The sequence below is a fragment of the Hetaerina americana genome, unplaced genomic scaffold (assembly GCF_022747635.1).
Source record: "Hetaerina americana unplaced genomic scaffold, ioHetAmer1.1.p SCAF_1, whole genome shotgun sequence".
Lineage (NCBI taxonomy): Eukaryota > Metazoa > Arthropoda > Insecta > Odonata > Calopterygidae > Hetaerina > Hetaerina americana.
In genome coordinates, this window is record NW_027286069.1 from 35,298,254 (window position 1) to 35,318,041 (window position 19,788).

General features: G+C 43.5%; 1 protein-coding gene across 4 annotated transcripts in view; it reads left to right on the forward strand.

Annotated features, from left to right (window-relative positions):
* Window positions 1–19,788, forward strand: part of ced-6 (PTB domain-containing adapter protein ced-6) — a 230,092-nt gene that overhangs the window by 144,658 nt on the left and 65,646 nt on the right. Inside the window, exon 1 of one of the 4 annotated variants that reach the window (XM_071588280.1) lies at window positions 659–1,101. The exons of the other annotated variants lie outside the window; for them this stretch is intronic. Coding sequence (XP_071444381.1) covers window positions 1,015–1,101 — 87 coding nt within the window. The 5' untranslated portion in view covers window positions 659–1,014. Of the gene's footprint in view, window positions 1–658; window positions 1,102–19,788 lie in introns of those variants that run through there. 4 annotated transcript variants of the gene reach the window in all.

Consider the following 19,788-nt stretch of genomic DNA (forward strand, 5'->3'; position numbering starts at 1 on the left):
GTTTGGAATGAATCTTAAGACGAGGTACTTATTCCCTTAGGGCGTATTTAATGCCGTGCATATACCGTCAATGTAGGATGGGGGGTAGTCACCTGGCATAGTTCTCGGGTAAAAGCTGCCAGTGGTATTCTCTTCTGGCCACTTTTTGAAATGAATATTACTACGCGAAAGTGGATTTCCAACACGCTCCCTCTCGCTCGTTTCCTATGCAATCTCTCCTACGCTTTTTCCACCCCTCGTGACTCCCCCCCACCTCCTCCCCACTCGCTCTCCCCCTCATGTTTCCACCTCCTTCCCCATTCCTCCCCTCCTCTCTCACCCACGCAGTGCTGCCCCCCCTCCTGGTCTCCTCACCCCCGCACACCCCCTTTCACCAGTCCGCCCCCCCCACTCCGGCCCGTATCTTCTCCATCTTGCACTCTCCCACCTCATTTCCCTACCACGCAACCCGTCCACCACCCCGCCAACCCCGTTCCCTCCCTCCAGCCCTTTCGCCCTCTCGCGCCCCCCACCCCCGACCTCCCTCTCTTCCCCGGCTCTCCCGACTCCCTTGCAACGCGTGTGTCTGTGTGCTATCGTCGAATAAGGGCGCCCGCCCGCGGAGACTCGCAGGCAGTGTTTCGGGGCGACCGAGTCAGCGGACGGCTGCTCCTCGTCCTCCTCCGCGCGCGCATCGTAGTCCAGTGCGAGAGAGCGCGATCGCAGTCGAGCGAGTGAGGGATCCCTTGGCGAATCCGCCGCCGCCCGACGTCAGGCGTCTCGTCTCTCCGACGCCCCCGAATCCTCCTCCCCGTCCAATGGACTAGCCTCCTAGGGTTGTGCGCGCGCGAGAGAAAGAGAATCACCGCCCTCGAAATTACTCTTCTTTCTCTCTCTCTCTAATTTTTTCCTCGCTCTCTCGATATTCATTCACCATACGTGGTCTCTCTATATTTGTAAATAAGTATTTAGCCGCCCTTCCCCCTACGCCGCGGTACACTTGCGAAGCTCGAGTTTCCCTTCGACGCTACGAAAATGACGGGCATTTGCAACCTTCTGGCGGTCAGCTACTTCGACATTCCCGGAAAGGATGGCTCCAAGACCTTAGCGACGAAGATTAAGGTGAGTGCCGTGTGCGACTTCTCTTTTGCGATTTCGTTCCAAGTTCGCGAATGTCGTCTGGTCTTCTTTTAGGAAGACGGCGGGTGTCTGTTAATTAATTATGGTCTCGGTCGTTTATCCTTTACGCTCTATGTTCCGGCACGGGGGGGAGGGGTTGTAATGTTCACTGTTTCTTCTTCAGTGCCTTCCGCTTATTGAGGGTTTACCACCCGCGGAAAGAATGTCCTTGTGCTAACGCCCTCCTATCTATTACAAAAGGATAGAAAGTGCTTTCTCCCGGAATAATGGTCTCGCTATTTGTTTGAACGCATTTTTGCCGCTGTTGATTAATCTACTAAAACAAATGTTTTCTCTCTATGAAATGCGGCCAGTGTGTTTCTTTGTTGGAGTACTTTGACTCGAAGTTTCAGTACCCTTGTTGGGGGCATCTTTCATGTGCACCTTCCGTAACGGATTTTCACTTCATTATTTCGATGTTTTTTGAGCGTTGGCGTATGAGCGGACGTAACGATATGAAAAAGTTGAATCCGCTTTTCTAATGAAATCCGGGGCACTTGCGGTGCCCCCCTTTTTGTTATTCGCCTGTGACCATTTACTCGGGGGCGGATTGAAGTAATTTTTGTTGGCGAGTGCAAATTTATTTTTTCACCCGGAATGAAATGGAAGGATACTTGAAAAGCCATATCGGTAGCGTTATACCAATGAGGTTGCAACAATGCTATATTTCTTGGCTGGCCTTAGTTGGTTGGTGAGACGCATGCTCTCATATTTTCTTCGTTGAAATTACTACTATATTATTACTGAAAGTACTAAGTGCTCTCTTGAGTATTAATGGTTGCAGCCCTTGTTCGAGAGCGTCTTTGCCGCCAACCTGTACAAGGGTTCACTGCCATGATGTTTTTTACTCTCTTGATTCTCGCGGATATGGGTTTTTGAAGTTTGTGTTGACATGATCGTCTTCTTTGTTCACGTGATATTACAGTAGTTGTTTTCGTCTCCCGTTACGGCGAGATAACCGGCGGATTGTTTGTTCGGGCGTTGAGGGCCACTAACCGTACGGCTTCCTCGGGTTGATAGCTGGGATGCCCGTTTGACTCCGTGTGCCAGAGCGGATCGATTTACCTTTGCACTCCCGACTTTCCGGGGAACGAAATTCCTCGGGGCTTGTGGGTACATAAATCAAGCGCAATTGATGTGGATTTCCATGTCCCGTTGTCATGAAAACGTCCAGAGGTCTAATTTGTCGGGATATTAACCGCTCTGAATATCATTTTGCCCAAGATATACTGCTTCTCTCAATTACCCAGAGAGGTTTCGTGTCATCGCAAAGAAGAAACACTTTCTCATTAATGATAGCAATATTATCAAATAAGTCATTGTTTTGGTTCGTGTGCCTTTTCGCCGGGCCAGAAATATTTTTGTGTAAAATTTTTAGGAAGGAATGACAGCCAGGAGTATTGAGATCAACCTAGTACATATAAACTTACTAGTTTACCGCATATAGTATAATATTTATTCATTAAACAGCCTGGTGAGGTCATTCCAAACTCTATCGCGAGTGGCTCTGAGGGGCTAATATTTTTCGAGGTTTTGAGACGCGTGTTGTAGGATCGAATGTGATACGAAGAAGTGATAATAATTTCTTATAACTTAAAACTTCACCAAATGTTATCAATCGAATTGTAAGAATAAAATATTGAAACGCGTAAAGTGAAGGTGAGCCTTTTGCAGTTGTAAATCCTAAGAGATAAATGTCGATGCATTGAAATAATAGAGACTTAGCAGATTAAGATTGCTCAGGAATAATTACGAAAAACTCGTTATATTTCCCATAAAGAGTTGCAGATACCGGATGCGTAGATCGTTTGTTACTGTGTGAACGACCGGCCTGCTGTAGTTGGAAGAATCAGCTTTTCTCAAGCCCGTAACTTTTATCTCGTCTGACCGGGAAGCGGACAAAGGAGGTTGAAGGGAAAAATAGGATGTGAATTCTGGGAGATGGGTATCAGGATCTAGATCGGGAGTTCCTAAACGAGATCCTAATCATTAAGGTCGTCGGTTCTAGAATATTCTTTTCGTTACTATATTTCCGGCTCTCTCTCTCTCTCCCTCTCGGCCGTCCACAAGGACGCGGGTTGATCTTTTGCTCAGCCTGTCTGGCGAAATTTTTGGGATTGCGCATGACGCGAGTATAGTCCTTTTTCGCCAGAGTTTATGCAAACCACCCGTCTTGATGACCGGTGGGGGAATAATGCGCGCGGGTATGCGAGTGATTAAAATTTTTGTATTTATTCGTGGTACAGGGTGCGGCAACATTACTTCCTTTTTTTAAAGGAGCTTTGCTTTATCAAAAAGGAAGTTATGTTGCCACACCCTGTAGTATGGAAACATAAACAGTAAGCTAACAGTAAGAATTATATATGATGAAACACTAAACAGCGCGGTGTCTGCTAGTCATAATTTCCGTTTGGAGAAGGTTCTGGGCGAGTTTCATGTCTCTCCAAGTGGCTCTGTAGACGGGAATGACCTCGGGATATCTGCGATTTTGTGAAATCCCCTCTTCCCGCTAATTATTTTTGTTTTTTTTCCTCTTAAATTTCTGCATTTCAATTGTTGAAGTAAACGTATGTAACATTTTAATTGCATGGTATAAGTGCTATATTATCCGAAACCAGCTCACTTTGCCGTTGGAATGGGATTAAAATACTCTTTCCTTTATGAGAGAAACTTCATTGTGGTACGCATAGGTTGTGGTCATACACGGACCGTTCATTGGTCACAATAGGCATGAGTACGCAGCGGAATGTGAACTTACGAAATCACGTCTTTGTACGTTGATTTTTTTAGGCGAGGCTACCCAGAAGTACATGCGTTACACTAAGTCGTTAGCACTGGGTTTCTTGAAGAAATGTTCATTTGTTGTTAGCAAAGGGTACATTTTAAAAATTAATTCCTTCAGAAATCATTACCCAAGGATATTGCTACAAAGTTATCGCTCCTTTTCAGCATACTTCCTATGTACAGGAAGTATGCTTCCTGTAATTGCCCGTAATTTAATGCTTACATGGCAAGTGGAAGAAGAGACTATAAAATCTCAGTCCATCCTCAATGAAGTTGTTAAATAAACTAATAATTAATTATACTTCATTGCCAACTTTGTTGCTCAACAGAGAGGGCGACTCCAGTTACTGAATTAAGCTGCAGAATGTCGTTGTAAGCCTATGGGACGTCGGGGCACACATGCATTGAGGGATACACTCGGCACGGGCAAAACCGTGTCACTGAAGAGGTACTGTTCCTTCGGGAATCGTCCTAAATATATTTCGCGTGCCTCTCCCATTGTTCGTCGTTTTCTTTTGTTTGGCGGGCACCCTGGCGGCTTACCCGTCATATACCACGGAGACGAGCGTGCCAAGTATCTCCCGCAACCTTCAGTAGTAAGGGGCGTAAGCATTCCTCAAGTCCAGGCGGTATTGTATCCACCCCATATGGGAAGTGTCTGTCGACGGGTGATGGAAAATACCCGCTCTCTCCCCATCGCATACGCAGCGTTGGCTTAGCTCGGGCTATTTCGGTGCTGTGGTGTGGGTCACTAAGCCGACAACCTGATTCCATGATTTGCGGCATCTGTAGATTCGATCTACACCAAATTAAGCGTTAAGAGAGTTTAAAAATGAAGTGATTGAGACAACCGCCGCTTGGTCAGGTGGTGCGATCGCTCCCCTCCGTTGCATGCCCAATGTTTACTTTTTAATCTTTATTTTGAAGTTGTCAAATAGCTCCCCTCCTCCTGCCCTGGAACATGAAGAAAGTCGTACGCTATTTGCTGACGTCCGTAAGAGACAAAACGAGGTTGCTTCCCTTTGTCTAATGTCCCAATCCTGGGATGACATAAAACCAGAAGAATGAAATTCGAGGATAATCGGGAATTTATTTGTCTTGTTCGCACCAGATAGTTACAGAATTCCGGCCAATTTCCACCCTGGAAGGGGGGAAATCTTCTTTCCGCTGATCACCTGAGGTGGTCGAAGGGTTTTAGACGCCAGGTGGTGGTTGACCACTTGCTCCTATGCGTGGGAAATTATTTTTGGGCACACGAAATATTCTTAGATGATTTTTTGAAAGGTAGTCTACCGTATAATGTAAGTTTTTTGATTTTGCCTTCATATTTTTCGGATTTAATAGTTAATGCATTATGATACATTTTGTAATATGGGGATGATGGTCCGCTCATCGGACCTAGATGCTTAATTCAAAAAATGGTAAAAGAAGGGGGACGAACTCAAAGAGGAAGAGGAGTCGATCTCCACCCGTATACTATCGCTCATTAATTCTTATCTCAGTGAATCCATTCTTTTCGGCCGTACAAACCTTGGTCGTCTATTTCATAACTGTAAACTGGGCGATTAACGTGGGCATAATAAGTAATTCAAAACCGAAAAGGTGAGGTTTTATTTAATATGCTCCACTCTTTGCTGTTTGGTGCGTATTGTCGTGAGCACCAATTTCGGCAAACTTGGTTGGTTTTCCTCCGCGTAATCGATTGACGTTGCCCGATATTAATCCCTAAAGCCATGGCCGTTAATGATTTTCCTTTCGCCCAGGTTCTTTCTGTAGCCTTGGAATTGTTAATATGCATTTCATTGGTGCAATTAGTATTAGAGGCTCTTGGTTGAATCCGATTCTTGGCTTGAAATGTATGTAGAACCGATATCCTACACTCACAGCTGCTCGTGTGTATCGTTTATTAAGTATTTATAGTATTTTTTCTTTGCCTGTCCCATTGCTAGTCCCAGGGGTGCGGTTGACTTCAACGTTGTTGGCGCCTTTCAACACTCCGCTTAGCATGAAGTGTTTTCACTCAACGTAGAATTTGTCAATTGAAATACTTCGTGCCTTGCTGTAGTTAACAGTCTCTACTAAACTGATGTGAACCAAATCCTTTCGCGAAGAGTCACTTAACATTAATAGCTATAATTAATTTTTAATTACTTAATGTGGCTCTATTAAGGGCTCAGTCAAGTTTACCAAGATGTTTTTTCCCCGAGGTTCAATCAAAGTTCTCATTTTCCTGCTATAATCCTAATAGTTACGTCTTCCATTGAAGTGCGTGTTTAAGCATATTGACTAAAAAAGTAGTGCGTTTACTCAGAGGAGGAGAGCACCTGTCACCAAAATATATTTTCTTTAAAAAAAATGCTCGACTGGCTTGATCCTAAACAGCAGCAAGGGAAAAAGTATTACCCAATAGTTTTTCTTTATTTTATCCACATGTTTTTTCGTATTTCTCTCCGTCACACGAATTGGGTCCGTGTTGTCGCTTTGAGAAGTCAGGTAGAGTGGGTGGTGTGGGAACAAGCAAGGTTGTGTAAGGATCGACTTCCGGCTGAAGGAAGTTGCGTGGGCGTGGCGTAATGCACGTTTGTCTCCGTGGACTCCTACCGAGTGGTCAGTAGTGCTGTATTTGCAAAGGCTTTTTTCCTCGCATGTTGACGACGACAAAGCTCTTGGGTGCGGGTGGTCAAATTAGCTCTTGGCTATGCAAAACAAAGCTTACGTAGCCTAACTGGAAGTTGTAGGATCACTTCGTTCGCCGTATTCCGGTTAGCGTTTCAATTTTAATTGGCAGGGCTTGAGAAAAGAGGTCATGTCCCAAATGGAGAAGGTATTTGAATTGTTTAGTCGATTTGGTCATTCGGGCGACGTACACGTAATGATGACCTCGGAACATAATTGGTTCGTTACATGTATTTACCACATCCGCGCATGGCACGATAAAAATAGATAAAATTATTAATATGGATAGCCTATCGTTTAAGGTAGGTTTGGTGGAAGCATCGATCATTGCTACACTTCCCAGCCCCGTCCAAAAAAACACAACCCGGCACCCCACACACACGCAACTGTTCTCAAATTCCGAATATTTTATCCCCCTTCGTTCTACCCAACATCTCTCTCCTCTTCCTACCCCAAGCTCGCTTGCCTAACGTCTTCCCCTCTGCCAGTCTTCAACACTCCATTGCCAATCAAAATACTATGCATCCACTTTTATTGCCTCCTTTGGACCTCTCACTAAAGTCTTTTCTCCGCCCCCACCACGCCTGCCACTTCTTCGTTTGTTTTCCTTTTCGTCCGTTTTACGTTCTCCATCCTCCACATCTACATTTCATAAGTCTCCAATCTACTTATAACATCTTGCTCCAGCGACCATGTTTCCGCATTGTGCAAAACCACGCTCCATATTTAAGTTTTAACTAATCTTTTCTTAAGATCCTTACTCAACGTCCCTCTCATGAAATCCCTCCTAGTGAAAATTTCTTTTCGTATCGTTTATTCGTGTACCTACTACTATGAGCAGCTTGGCCCAAAACATTTCCGAGATAAGGAAACTGTTCTACATGCCCTAATAATTTTTGCCTTCCTATCTTGACGTTTTACTTAGTTTTCCTCCTCGTAACCTTTCTTTTGTTTACATTTAAAGTAGAGATATAACCATGCATCTAAAATGGGTATGAATATGTTAAAAAAATAATCAAGTATATTCAAAGCGTGTAACGTCTACTTCTCTTGTCCATGGATATTTCACATCAAGGAAAATATAATTATTTTCATTTGTACAAACATAATTGTTTTCAGGTTGTGGCGTGATTCGGATCGTTTTGCATCTATTTGGCTTGTGATCTAGTGACTTAGGGGTAAAAATATATTTAATACTTAGTGTTTGTCAGAATATTTATATAAAATTTGGAACTTATTTTCCACCTGCTCCTGCTCTTGACCCAAAATCCTTCCTTTCCATCATGCCGGGGAACTTTCTGATAGAAATGTTGGCCCAGACACCACGCAAAAATATAAATTTACTAAGATCAATTAACATCATGGTCTACCTCCCGGTTCCTTCCAATTTTCTGCGCCTTCCGGCCGTTCTACCTCGGTAGAGGAAGGGTGCTTTCGATCCACGGTGTGCAGTTCATACTGCAATCGCCCTGTCGACGTCTTGACCAATTGCGATGTATCGCTCTTCGATATTATTTATATTGTTGGAACGTAGGTGCTGACATAATGGAACACTCATTCTTGAAAAAATTAGAACTCCTCCAGTTCCTAAGGGAGAGGAGCGGAACCGTGAGTGGTTGCCGTGATGGGAGACGTTTCGCTCGGGTTCACATCCTCTCGGGACGAGCGGCGGCGGCGGGAAAAAAATGAAACGAAAACGGAACCTCCTCGTCGGCGGCCGAATAAATTTGCGAGGATTTGGTCACGCCAGGGGAAACAGTTTTCACGTTTCTGATGGTTGAATATGCGAGAGCGAAAATATTCCTTGTTGCCGTTGTTTTCGTTTGTCTCCTGACCAACCCTTCCCCCACACACCCCCTTCCAAAATCCGCCGTTGCATGTTTTTTCATCTTCAGTCAGGTTCAGCGTGTCTGTATGTGCCCACTTGCTTACATCCGCGTGTTGCAATGGACTTGACGTCGTTATCACCGCCGTGGATTATTCTTTTGTGTGCTTCCGTCGTAAAAAAAATCTCGGTCCTCTCCAACCGCCGGAGATTGGAACGTGAGCATTTGCCCTCGTGTTTGACGAAAAATTAGCGTAAATATTCCGGCATTAAATTTTCTTGGAACGTCAGATAAAGGCGAAAGGAAAGCAGCACGCCCCTTTTCGGCAATTCAAGAGACCCTGACGTGCAAGAACTATTCGAAACGAGGAAATTCACGGGAGGATTCCGGCGCTCGGAGGATAAGCTGGCCCAGAAGCGGAAATTCGTTTCGACATTCATCCTGGCGGAATTCTTGATTGGCTGTTCGGGTGCTGCAGAGGTGCTACCGCAACCTTAACGTGTCCAGAATGACTAACGGCACTTGCCTACCCCAGTGCCTTCCAAATAAATGTTGCTATTCGATTTCAATCGCGGTATAATATACGCACATTAATTTATTTGAGTAATTTAGTCCCAAAAGATTTTTAATAAATTGATGTCATTGTCATTCTGTATCATGAATCATCGAAAGTAATAAAAAATGTAATTCCTAGAGGAAGATATAATACCTCGACTTAAATGTGCCGCCAATGGAAGGAAACGTAACAATTCTGGGCTCGGTGATAATCCTTCTAATGTTCTATTTGTATATCAATTGGTTCGCTGGTTGTTTTTAAACGGTTTTACTGTGGAGGTACGCGAATGTTGTATGTATACCTGGGCGTACGGAAGCCAGCGCATTTCTATTTTCCAATACTGAAAGGGAATACATCCTTGTAATTTCTCAGCGATGCATCCTATTCCGTTAATTAAATCGTATTTTTGAGGCGACCGTATTAGTTAAGCTACGTTCTAATAATAGAAAAAATACAACATAGTCTGCTTATTGGTAAAACTGAACACGGTTATTTCTAGAGAAGTATTATTGCTGGCTTGGGCATTTAGTTAGAGGCGTTATTTTCCCTGATGTGTGAATAGATTTCATATGAGACAATGGGAAACTGATCATTGTGTTAATCGAGATAGTTCAAAATTAAAACTTTTTAGCACCAGCTGGGTGATTGCTGGCGATCCTGCCCTTTTAACACACAATAGCGCTTTACATGTATTTGACACAAACATGATTTTGCTGAGTGAGTGAGTGAAGCGTTTGAAGTCCCAAGGATGCTCGGTGATAAGTAAAATTTGTCAACTCCGGTTCGGCTTCCTCCAAGTTGATGGCTGCATTTAATTTAAAGGTATGATATCGCATTTGCTTTGGAATGATTCCTGAAAGGATGAATTAACGAATGAACGAGTTCACTACAGTAAAAATTACTGCAATTTATTTAGCATGCGTATTGCGTCCATCATATCTTTTATATTGTGAGCACTTTTCAGAAGCCTTTGCTTGTTGACAAAAATGTTTGTCGGATTCCCTTGCGTTCATAACTTAATCTCACTGGGCGACTAAGTAATGCCACGAATCCGCGAGTCGTACGCTACCCCCATATTAGGGTAATAAACAGTGATTTTAATCGAAATGTTCGAACGTGACAGAGATTGCTACACTTACAATCAGGAGTGATTGTGACCTCGGGGATATGATTGCGGGTGTGGACGAATGCGGTGGGCAGGGTTCCTCGTTAGCGTCTCAAAAGGGTAATGGGGCCGTTATTCACTGGGTTAGCGAGACCCGCGCATGGTGTGGCCTGTCTGGGAAAAAAAATCGAATTCTTTTTCTCGGCGACGCCGAGTTAGTCCGCGATAGAAATTTTTAAATGCATTTGAATTCGGTCGTGAATATCAGCAGAGTTGGCTTGACCGAAACCAATACTCAGGGAGGAAATTATGCATTCCGATCGAATGTTTCATTTTTCGCTGATGGGGTGGCGATAACGAGAGTCCCACTTTTTAAGTATTTTTGCCCTCCCGCCTCATTGATTTCTTTTCTCTCGGAGCTTCGGTCGAATGCAATGCTCGGGGTGGCGGGAGCCGTGGGTAATCTTCACGTTGTGGTCTCCCGAGACAAAGGCGTTTCGCATTGACGGCGGAAGTAACGTCTTCGCCCATCGATCTGCTTGCGACTCATGAAAGTAAAACTTGTGCCGATCGTGTGCGTCACCCCAAGGCCAATGACCTGCGTAGCCGTCAAACGCACTTTCCGAACGGTCCTGGGGATTTCCGCTGGGTGTGGTGGAAACGGACGAGTTCCGAAAAAAGGGTGACGGTGCGGGATTTGGAGTTCGATATCCCATTAGAAAATGACGATCGGGATTTGTGAGAAGCTTTTGACGCGATTGTAGCGAATGAATGGTAAAGGAAGTTTGTTCGGTTGATCGACTCGTCGTTACTGTGGGCTGTCTTACTGACATTTTGCCATAGTTTCACCTAACATCACAGAAGAGAATTTTCACTCGGAGCGATGTCCAGCGTACAAGAACGGGCGAATGTTAAGAGGATTGAGGCGCTGGCCTACTTTTAAGTTAGTTCCTCCTTTTAGGAGGAACTTCCCAGCCTTAAAGACGAAGGATGTTTGTTTCCACTTGATCTGTGTATTCTCGAGCTGGAGTGTGTAGTTTTGTTAAAATAACTTAGGAAATGGGAAAATGGAAAAGTAAAAACTAGATTCTTAGAAATTTCACATATAAGCGATTCTTCACCTCCTCAGGCAGTTCTCAAATTAGTTAGAATTATTTACTATCTTTCAAGCCGTCTCCAAAGGAGTTTGGTATAAGACTTATGCTATTATGATGGACTTCCGTTTTATTATAGAATTGTTTTTTAAATCAACAGACGGCACTAGCCACAGGTATTTTATAAATTTAAACAATTTAATTTGGATGCTCGTTGAGATGATTTATCATGATATAAACTTTTCCCTAGATGAGTTAAATCGCATCATTCATTAATAGGAAATCGGTTTAGGGCGTAGAAAAATATAAATCAAAGGATTCAGGGGGGAATGTTGAACGTATCGAGTAACTACTAGAAGAAATATCTCTAGATGCCACCACCCGTTTGATAAAAATGTGTAGGTTTATTTTTTTCTACGTAAGATGACGTTAACGATAGTTTTATAAAATTTCTTGAAGAAAACTTGCTGACGTAAGTGTTCCAAGGCTGACATTTCTCACTATTAGGGTTTCATGGCAACATTTACCAAATAAAATGCGAAAGTGGTGATGTACTTTCTTTGGTGAATCAATTAGTAAATCGTGAAGTTTCAATTGGGTGGAATTCTCGTCCGTCATTGGCGTGAACTTGAATCAAGTCGTGGAAAAATTCCCTTATCATCATTCTTACAAAAGGCATGATAAGATGTGCACATTGCATATTATTCGGGGGAAAATATTCCATTACAATGTCACCCAAGGCCGAACTATGTTTGCGCAAGGCAGCAATTGGGGGTCACTACCGTATCCGAGGGCATAATGAGATTCCTAGTCGGCCAAGGTGTGCACCATTTGCAGGACCGACTACTATTAGCAGTCGGCGCTGTAGTGGCCTCCTTGTCTCTGCCGTGTTTTCTCCAGCTCTCCACGCATCGCATTCCACGGGGCGAGCATCTGCTGCGAGTAAACACGGGGGCGTATTTCATCGCCGCGAGCCGGCCCAGAGGAAGTGGTGGACGGTGTGATAGGTGCTTCTCGGGTGTTGACTCTTATACCAAGGAATACCATGTTGCCCTGCTCTTCGTTGGACCGCTTAGAGGCGTGAGAAAGATTTGCGGCCTGGGAAATGACCGAAATATCTGAATAACGGCATTTGGTTTTCTGTGACGCTAGTAATATTAAGTTCGATATAAATCGCACAAACACGTGTCCTTCCATATTCCTTGCAGTGGTGAGCCGTGGAGTCAGAATTCTCATGGGTCTTTAAACTATAATGTTTACGTTTTAGTGGTAGCCAAGAGGTTATCACCGTTATTAGCATGCGTCCTCGGGCATTCGTTGCTTCGCTTTTCTCAATTGATATTTAAGTTCCACAAATGAAATACTTCATGAGTATTAAAATTGGGATTTAGTGTATTTAGTGTGTGTGGGGCGTATGGTTCATATTTCTGGTTGCCCTGCTATCGTATCAGGAGTGCAGCATTGCGCAGTGTGTGATAACAGCACCGACTCCGAGCGAAATATTTGCGGCTTATCAATGGTTCTGAAAAAGTTCTCTCTTTCCTTTCTGGTTGCTATACCAACGCTCCGTGCTTACTCATTTGCAGATGGAAGTTATGCTTACTGTCAATGTTACATATGTCTTCGCAGACTTGTTTATCGTAAGATATAGCCAAACATGCGATACGTCCCCAAATCAACAGATTGCTAGTCAGGTGCGAAGTGGAGTTTAAATCAAATGTGTAAAGAATCTGCAGAAGGAAACCCGAAGGGACTTTAGGGGAAGGGTGTCTGGAATTTATTGATTTTGGCATTTACGAAGCTGAGGTTTGCGCATAGTTCGAAGGAATATGGTTATTTTTCCTGTTGTTTACGTTGCTGTCTTTCGTTACGATGTCATGAAATGCATCTGAGATGGGGTTGGAGGTGTTCTGCTTTTATATATTCTTGAAGCACACGAAATTTAAAGTAAAGAATGCCGAAGTAATGCGTTGAAAGTACCTTATATTCGTCAGGCATCCCTTTCAATCTTGGCGAGCCCTTTTTCCCCGCCACGGAAAGTCGTCCTCTTTGACTCGCGTAAGACTCGAGAAATCCGAGAATTTTTTGATAGGGTGTAAAGATGTTTTACTAGGAACTAAGAGAAGAGTGAAAAAAGCAAAAAATGATATTTGACTTTGTTGAATTCTTCGCCAAATTAATTTTTGCATGTGAAATTCTCGCTGAAAAACTCATCTTGCCCATCGAACTGTTGAAAATCAGTGCGACATTGCAGTACAAAAAATCAATCCTAAATCCCTCCACGCCATTTCCCGGAACTTGTGCGTCTATTTCCCGTAAGTCCACGTTAGTAAACTACATCTCAATTCCATTTTTATCGATGCACATTACATTACAAACTACTTTTCCGGATGATGGGGCGTTATTTTGGCCGCGGGGCCGCGAGGACCCATGGGGAAGAAGCGAAAGAATATATAGAAGAGTCTGCCCGAGTGGAGAGACATTTATTTGCAGGTGCGATTCAGTGTATCCACCCGTGAACAGGGAATGAAATACGATCTTGTGCGCTGCCAGCCGTCACAAATTCTCCCCGTTTCTCGGAGAGATGACACATGTGACGACCTCGCTGGTGGGGTGAGAGAAGGAACGAAAGCAAACGTCGCCCACTTTTTCCTCTTCCGCCACTTTCCAGCATCGGCTACCCAAAACTGGCGCACCGCCTCCCGCCTTCACCCGATCCTTCCCTACCTCTCCACAGCGCATCATTCCCCGCGGGAGGAGGAGAGGGGGGGACAAACAATCCAAATTTACAATTTGTTTTCGTGATCTCGTCGGTTGCGAAACGTCTTTCTTCCTCTCTTCTTCACTTGGTGTTTGTCTTTGCCTCCCTCCATCACCTTGTGACGAAAATCGTAAAAGAAGCGAAAACAGCCGCATTTCCGCGGTTCGTTATCAGTTGGGTGGAGGTTGTCGAAGGAGGGGAGTGAGAGGAGAACTCTCGGGGAGGATGGGGTGTGGTGGCGGCCTGGAACGGAAGGTGTAGGCACATGCGCGACCGACGCGACCGGCGGGGAAAAATTTCACTCCCACTCGACTTGGTTGGATTTTTCAAACACTTCTGGGGGTCATGTAAAGTATCCAGGTCACGGAAGAAGTGCCACAACCGCCTGAGACCGGCTGATGACGATGTTGACCGAGTCTTTTGAGTGGAGAATATCGGAAGTTTTGACTTGGGAAAGTGCGTGCAAACTTTTACCTTTCTGGAATCTGTCATACCTTTATGATATATTTACCCTCAGGAAATGGATTTCAGATATTTCGACTTGTGCTGATCCTAGCTTCCTTCATGTAGCGTATGCTCTTGGCATAATTTCTTTTCCTTAATTCTGCCTTCCAAATTTCGGAACACCTTATCTGTTAATAGTAAATCTTCGTCTGATGAAGATATCACCCCGTAACGGAACCTAGCTCGTAAATTTTATGTAGAAAAGCCAAGTGTCTTCTGTCATCATGAAGAATTTCCACCATATTAAGCCTGAAACTGTATTAATTCTCTTCATCGAATTGCTGATATGTTTGCAATTGTTGTTTAAGCGTGCTGCGCTTGTAAAACAATATGTATTCTATTCTGACCTACAGATTTGCCTGTGGTCCTGGTTGTCACTCCTTTATTTATTGTCATGACAACTCTTCCTAATTTTTCATACATTTAATGAGGTTTTATTGTTACATTTGCTTTATTTCTCTTCACCTATGGGATTTATTGTTTAGTACCTTTCCTCATTGATTACCGTGAGCAGAATGTTTCGTGTCTTTGTGATGAAGGTTTATCCCAGGGAATTATTAAAGTATCATTCATTTAAATTTCGTGCCAGATAGGTCACAGGCTTCATGAGATGGTGTAGGAAGCCGTTTCAATGTGATAATAATAATATAATTCTGTTGTTTAAATAATGTTTTAAACTCTCCGTTGATCAGTATCCAAGAACATGCAAGGTCAGCCATGTTCAAATATACACGAAGATACTCGATGGAGTATTAGAATTGCCCTGAGGGAGGAGTCTCAAATATTTTGTTTAGTATGCATCCATTTTTTTGCCGCTGAAACGACAGTTTCAATCCCATTTTAACTAATGGTTAATGAAAGAGAGACCAATACAGCATCCTTGTCTCAAGCAGCCAAAACTCTGTGCCCTCAGTGTAGTCTTAGAAAATTCACCCTTAAGGACTTTGACCACACCCTCCAACCCAGACGGACGTTAGGAGGACAATCTCTCATGCAGAGCTCATGAAACCCGTATGCGTTCTTGTAGCAGTGGTTAGTAATGAGGTTTTGAGGGTTTGTCGAGAGTCACTTTTCACCGCTTTCAACATAATCAAGTGTTTAATTTCTATAACGGCGTTAATATTATTGTCAATAAACTTTGAAAATGTTAATTTTTAAGGAAGCTATAACGGTGTTATTCTGCTAAGATGATCAGGGTCGCCTCTTGGAACGCATTTCATGTCTCCTCGACATGCGTTCGCGTTCTTGAAGCGTTTTGAATATGTCTCTCGAATCAAGTTCGTATCATATTATAGAAGAGCGCGATGTCATCAAATGAGTAAAGTAAGCTGAGGGCGCTTGAGCGTGTCCGGTTGGGGAAAGTTTGAGAAAAACGGATTTAAAATTAAGGCTTCACAAAACAGTGAAAACTAATAATCAAGAATAGGTAAAAAAAATGATTGCTCTCAGTTTCCACGAAAATCTTCCATCAACCGGAAGAGTTCGCTTTTGCTCTTTGCTCTTCATTTTTATGTGCAGAACCTATATTTTTTGTGGCTAGAAGTAAAATATTAAGCATACTGTCTCCCTTTAAAAAAATGCCTTGTGTTTCCTGGTTGGTACGTTACAACGAACAACGCTGTATCATCGTGGGGTCGGCGATACAAAGGGGTCTATTTTGTGCAAAATTGGGGCCGCGGAGCTTCGTTTCGCCTGCTTGAATCGGAGGGAGAAAGTGAGGGACGCGTAATTGGGCGCTGCGAAGGGGAGAGGGAAGGTGAAGTTATTCGGAAGCGGGAGGTGGAATTATGCTGCGTGCGGACGCAGTCGTAGTTAACATCGATCAGGTTGGGAATTGTTTGGCAAGTATTTTGCAGATCCGCCAGCATGTTGTTTGTACGAGGGTCATCCGGAAAGTAGTACCCGTTCGTGCCGCATGAAGTGCTGACGACGCGAGTAGCCGCTGGACGAGGTCAGATAGCTTCAGTGGCTTGTCTGCCTTCTCTGAGCCAAGTTGCGTGACGCTAGCATTGCCTGTGTTGTTTCTGTGATTGTTTACAATGTTTAAAAAAATTGAGAACGCCGCCAGTTGTGAAGTGAGGGCAGTGATTAAATTCCTCAATGCAAGAAACGTTCGCCCATGTGGTATTCATCGCCAATTAAAGGAGGTGTATGGAGACAATGTAATGGACGAGTCGTCTGTTCGGCGGTGGTGTCGCAACTTCAACATGGGGAGGGGGAACACACACGACGATGAGCGTTCGGAGAGACCGTCTGTCATTACAGACCAACTGGTGAGCTCAGTTGACGAATTCGTGAGGAACGATCGGCGCGTCACAATTGATGACATCTGTGAGCATTTTCCCAATGTTTCTCGAACAATTGTTCATGAAATTGTTAAACACCATCTGCATTATGCAAAAATTTGTGCAAGATGGGTCCCTCGCGTATCTCAATGAGCTGGCGGCGAAGGACTATGCAGCAGGAATACAGAAACTTGTCACACGTTATGACAAATGCCTTAATTTGCTTGGAGATTATGTTGAGAAGTAGTTTAAAGTATCCTCTTTCAAATAAAATTTTTTATGTTTGTTAATATTTACTTTTGTGTCTTTATTTCACGAACGGGTACTACTTTCCGGATGACCCTCGTATATACAATTTTGCGGTCCTCCGAAATTGAGATGTCGCGCGACGAGTGTACCAGGACTCGGGAACTCAAGGGAATTTGGAAACATATCCGGGAGAGGAGGAAACACCATCAACCGGTTGAAGGACCCGAATTATTTTGAAGAGCACAAATGGGGAAATAATTGAGAATCATAGGCCGTTAATTTTTATTTCTGCGATAAAAATTTGACCGTGAAACTTGGCCAGATAGGACAGATCAACGGCACTAGAACATTGGAAAATAATTCATTTTGCAGGAAATAAAAAAGAAGTGTTGAAATTCGGCGAATATCTCGGGAAAATTTGGCATCGTGATGTGTGTTTCGCGCATTAATTTTCTAAGAATCTATTTTCAAAATGTAAATTCGTATTATTAGTAGTTAGTTGACCGCAAAAACATCCTTATTGTGCGGAGAACAAATTTGGTGCCAAGTCGAGAACTATTGTGGATGTGATGTCTCTTTGATTCATTCCCCACTCTATCTTCTCTGCAAAATCATTGAGAATTGTTGATTAGGAGGGATGAGTGGGTGTGGTTTTAACGGTTGTTTTTTTCAAACTCTCGATTTATCACCGGAGTGAACAGATAGGGATGGAGAAACGCATGCAAGTTGCTCTCTAGGTGACTCTTCTGGTGGCACCGGCCTTGGAACACTTCGAAGGGTGTGGGGATGAATTGGGGAGGAAAGATGAGACGGATCTTTGTTTCTGCATTGGAATTTAGTGTTATTGTGCGGGAGAGGAGATGTGCCCCATTCAATATGTCAATGTTACTCCCGAATTTGTTCAATACCAATTATCCGTTAAAATATTAAATATTTGCTTTAAAATCGCGGTTATTTGATAGCAAATTAAAATGAACTCTATCAAAATTGCAATATTTTGTCTCGTGCGAACCTTAATATTTATACCAATTATCAACTATGAAATTGTGCTTGCGAATTTACTGCTTTTCCCCACTAATTGCTGTGAGAGCATACCTCTCACAGCAATTAGTGGGGATATTAGTCGTATGATCCGACTTAAACGAAAAGCGAGTATATTATTCCTGCTTTCGTATGGTGTGTACCTTTCACGTGCCGACTTTCGACATGCATTTCTCACTCTTTGCCGGGCTCATTCTATTTCTTAAGGATTAATGGATCTCCGCTCGAAGAATGAGGACTGGACCCATTTAGATAATTAAGACTAAGATTACGTCACTGGAATAAATAAAATTTTAATGGGGCAGTTTCGAAATGCCCTTGATACTTGCCAAGATGCCATTCGGTGAAAAACAAACCGTATGACCCATTTTCAGAGAAAAATAACGAGATCCCGAAACTGGGAAGTGGACGGATTCGTAATCCTCATAATTCCTGTGAACACTAACTTCGTGTAAGTAATTGAATTTCGGGAACTTGGTATTTTTCATCCCGTGCAAAGTCATAATTTCTACCAATTGCGGTGAGAGGAGGGGAGCAGTGCACAAAGGTACGTGTTGCTGTGTTTTTCGCATTGTTATGGGGGGGACCAAGATAGGATTTATCTATTTGTTCTAGACTTGAGGTGTTCGCGGAGCAAGGGTGGAGAATACGTATCGTCGTCTGGAACAAAGCGCTTAGCTCTTGATCGCGTCATTTGCGGCTGTAAGTCGTCTGGATAACCAAAATATACATCTCATCATTTGTTCGATGCCGGGCAGGCGAAATTGCCGCCCAGTAGCGAGGACGTGATGTCTTAACTGAAAGTATGCTGTGACTAGGTACGGCCCCATGCCCCATCGGAGGTCGATGATGCGACATACGTACTGTATTAACTAAGTGTTTTGTTGGGACCATTGTCGTACCCACTGTCATTCCTGGAGCACAGAGTATGTTTGAACGGTTCCTGTGTGACTAGACAAGGCCTGCCGAGAGGGATGGGTACCAATTGTGTTGTTCTATTCCTTCATTTAATTATTTCTGCGTTCGTATTATTGTTTCATTCGTCTTTGTCGGTAAGAAACATCCCTCCCGAAGAGATTTCACGTGGATCAGGTCTGCTTTCCGTTGAAATTCCAAATTGAATCATTGACGGTGCCTTGAGTTTTCGTTTTAAATGAGAACGAACCTGATTTAATGACGAGTTAGCGTAATCGTTTGCGGAAAGGTTTCGATCTACGCTTTCAGTTAAGAATTGGACGTCATCTGATGGTAACCTGTCGAGTCATGGACTAGGATTGCAAATGGGTTGTGAGGCGCGGTGCCGGTTGCGTATTTTTGGGCGAGGTACTCTGATTTACTGCCTAGTTATCCTATTCCACCGGTACAGCTCGTAGTATTGAATCATCAAATGTTCAATATTCGCAAAGAACCTCGATTGCGGAGAGAGTGTCGAAAAAGTGAGAAAGTTGAGGACTCTCAAGAGGTTTCTCAAAGAGGAAAACGTCTGGAGACCATTTAATGCATTGTATTGAATGAACACCTACACCGAGTATCCGTGATTGGTTTCGTGTATTGGTCATAGCATATTTTGGTAGCAATCTGTTCCAAGTTTGCATTTCCATATGGGGAGCACGTAAATTTTAGAGGCCGTTTTGAAGGAGAGAGCGTGAACTTTGTAACCCCTAATGCCCTTTGTTGAAATGGAGCGGAGCCATTGGTTCCCCACTCTTCCTTCCTCCTCAACCCGCTTCCTGCCTAGACCAAGATAAT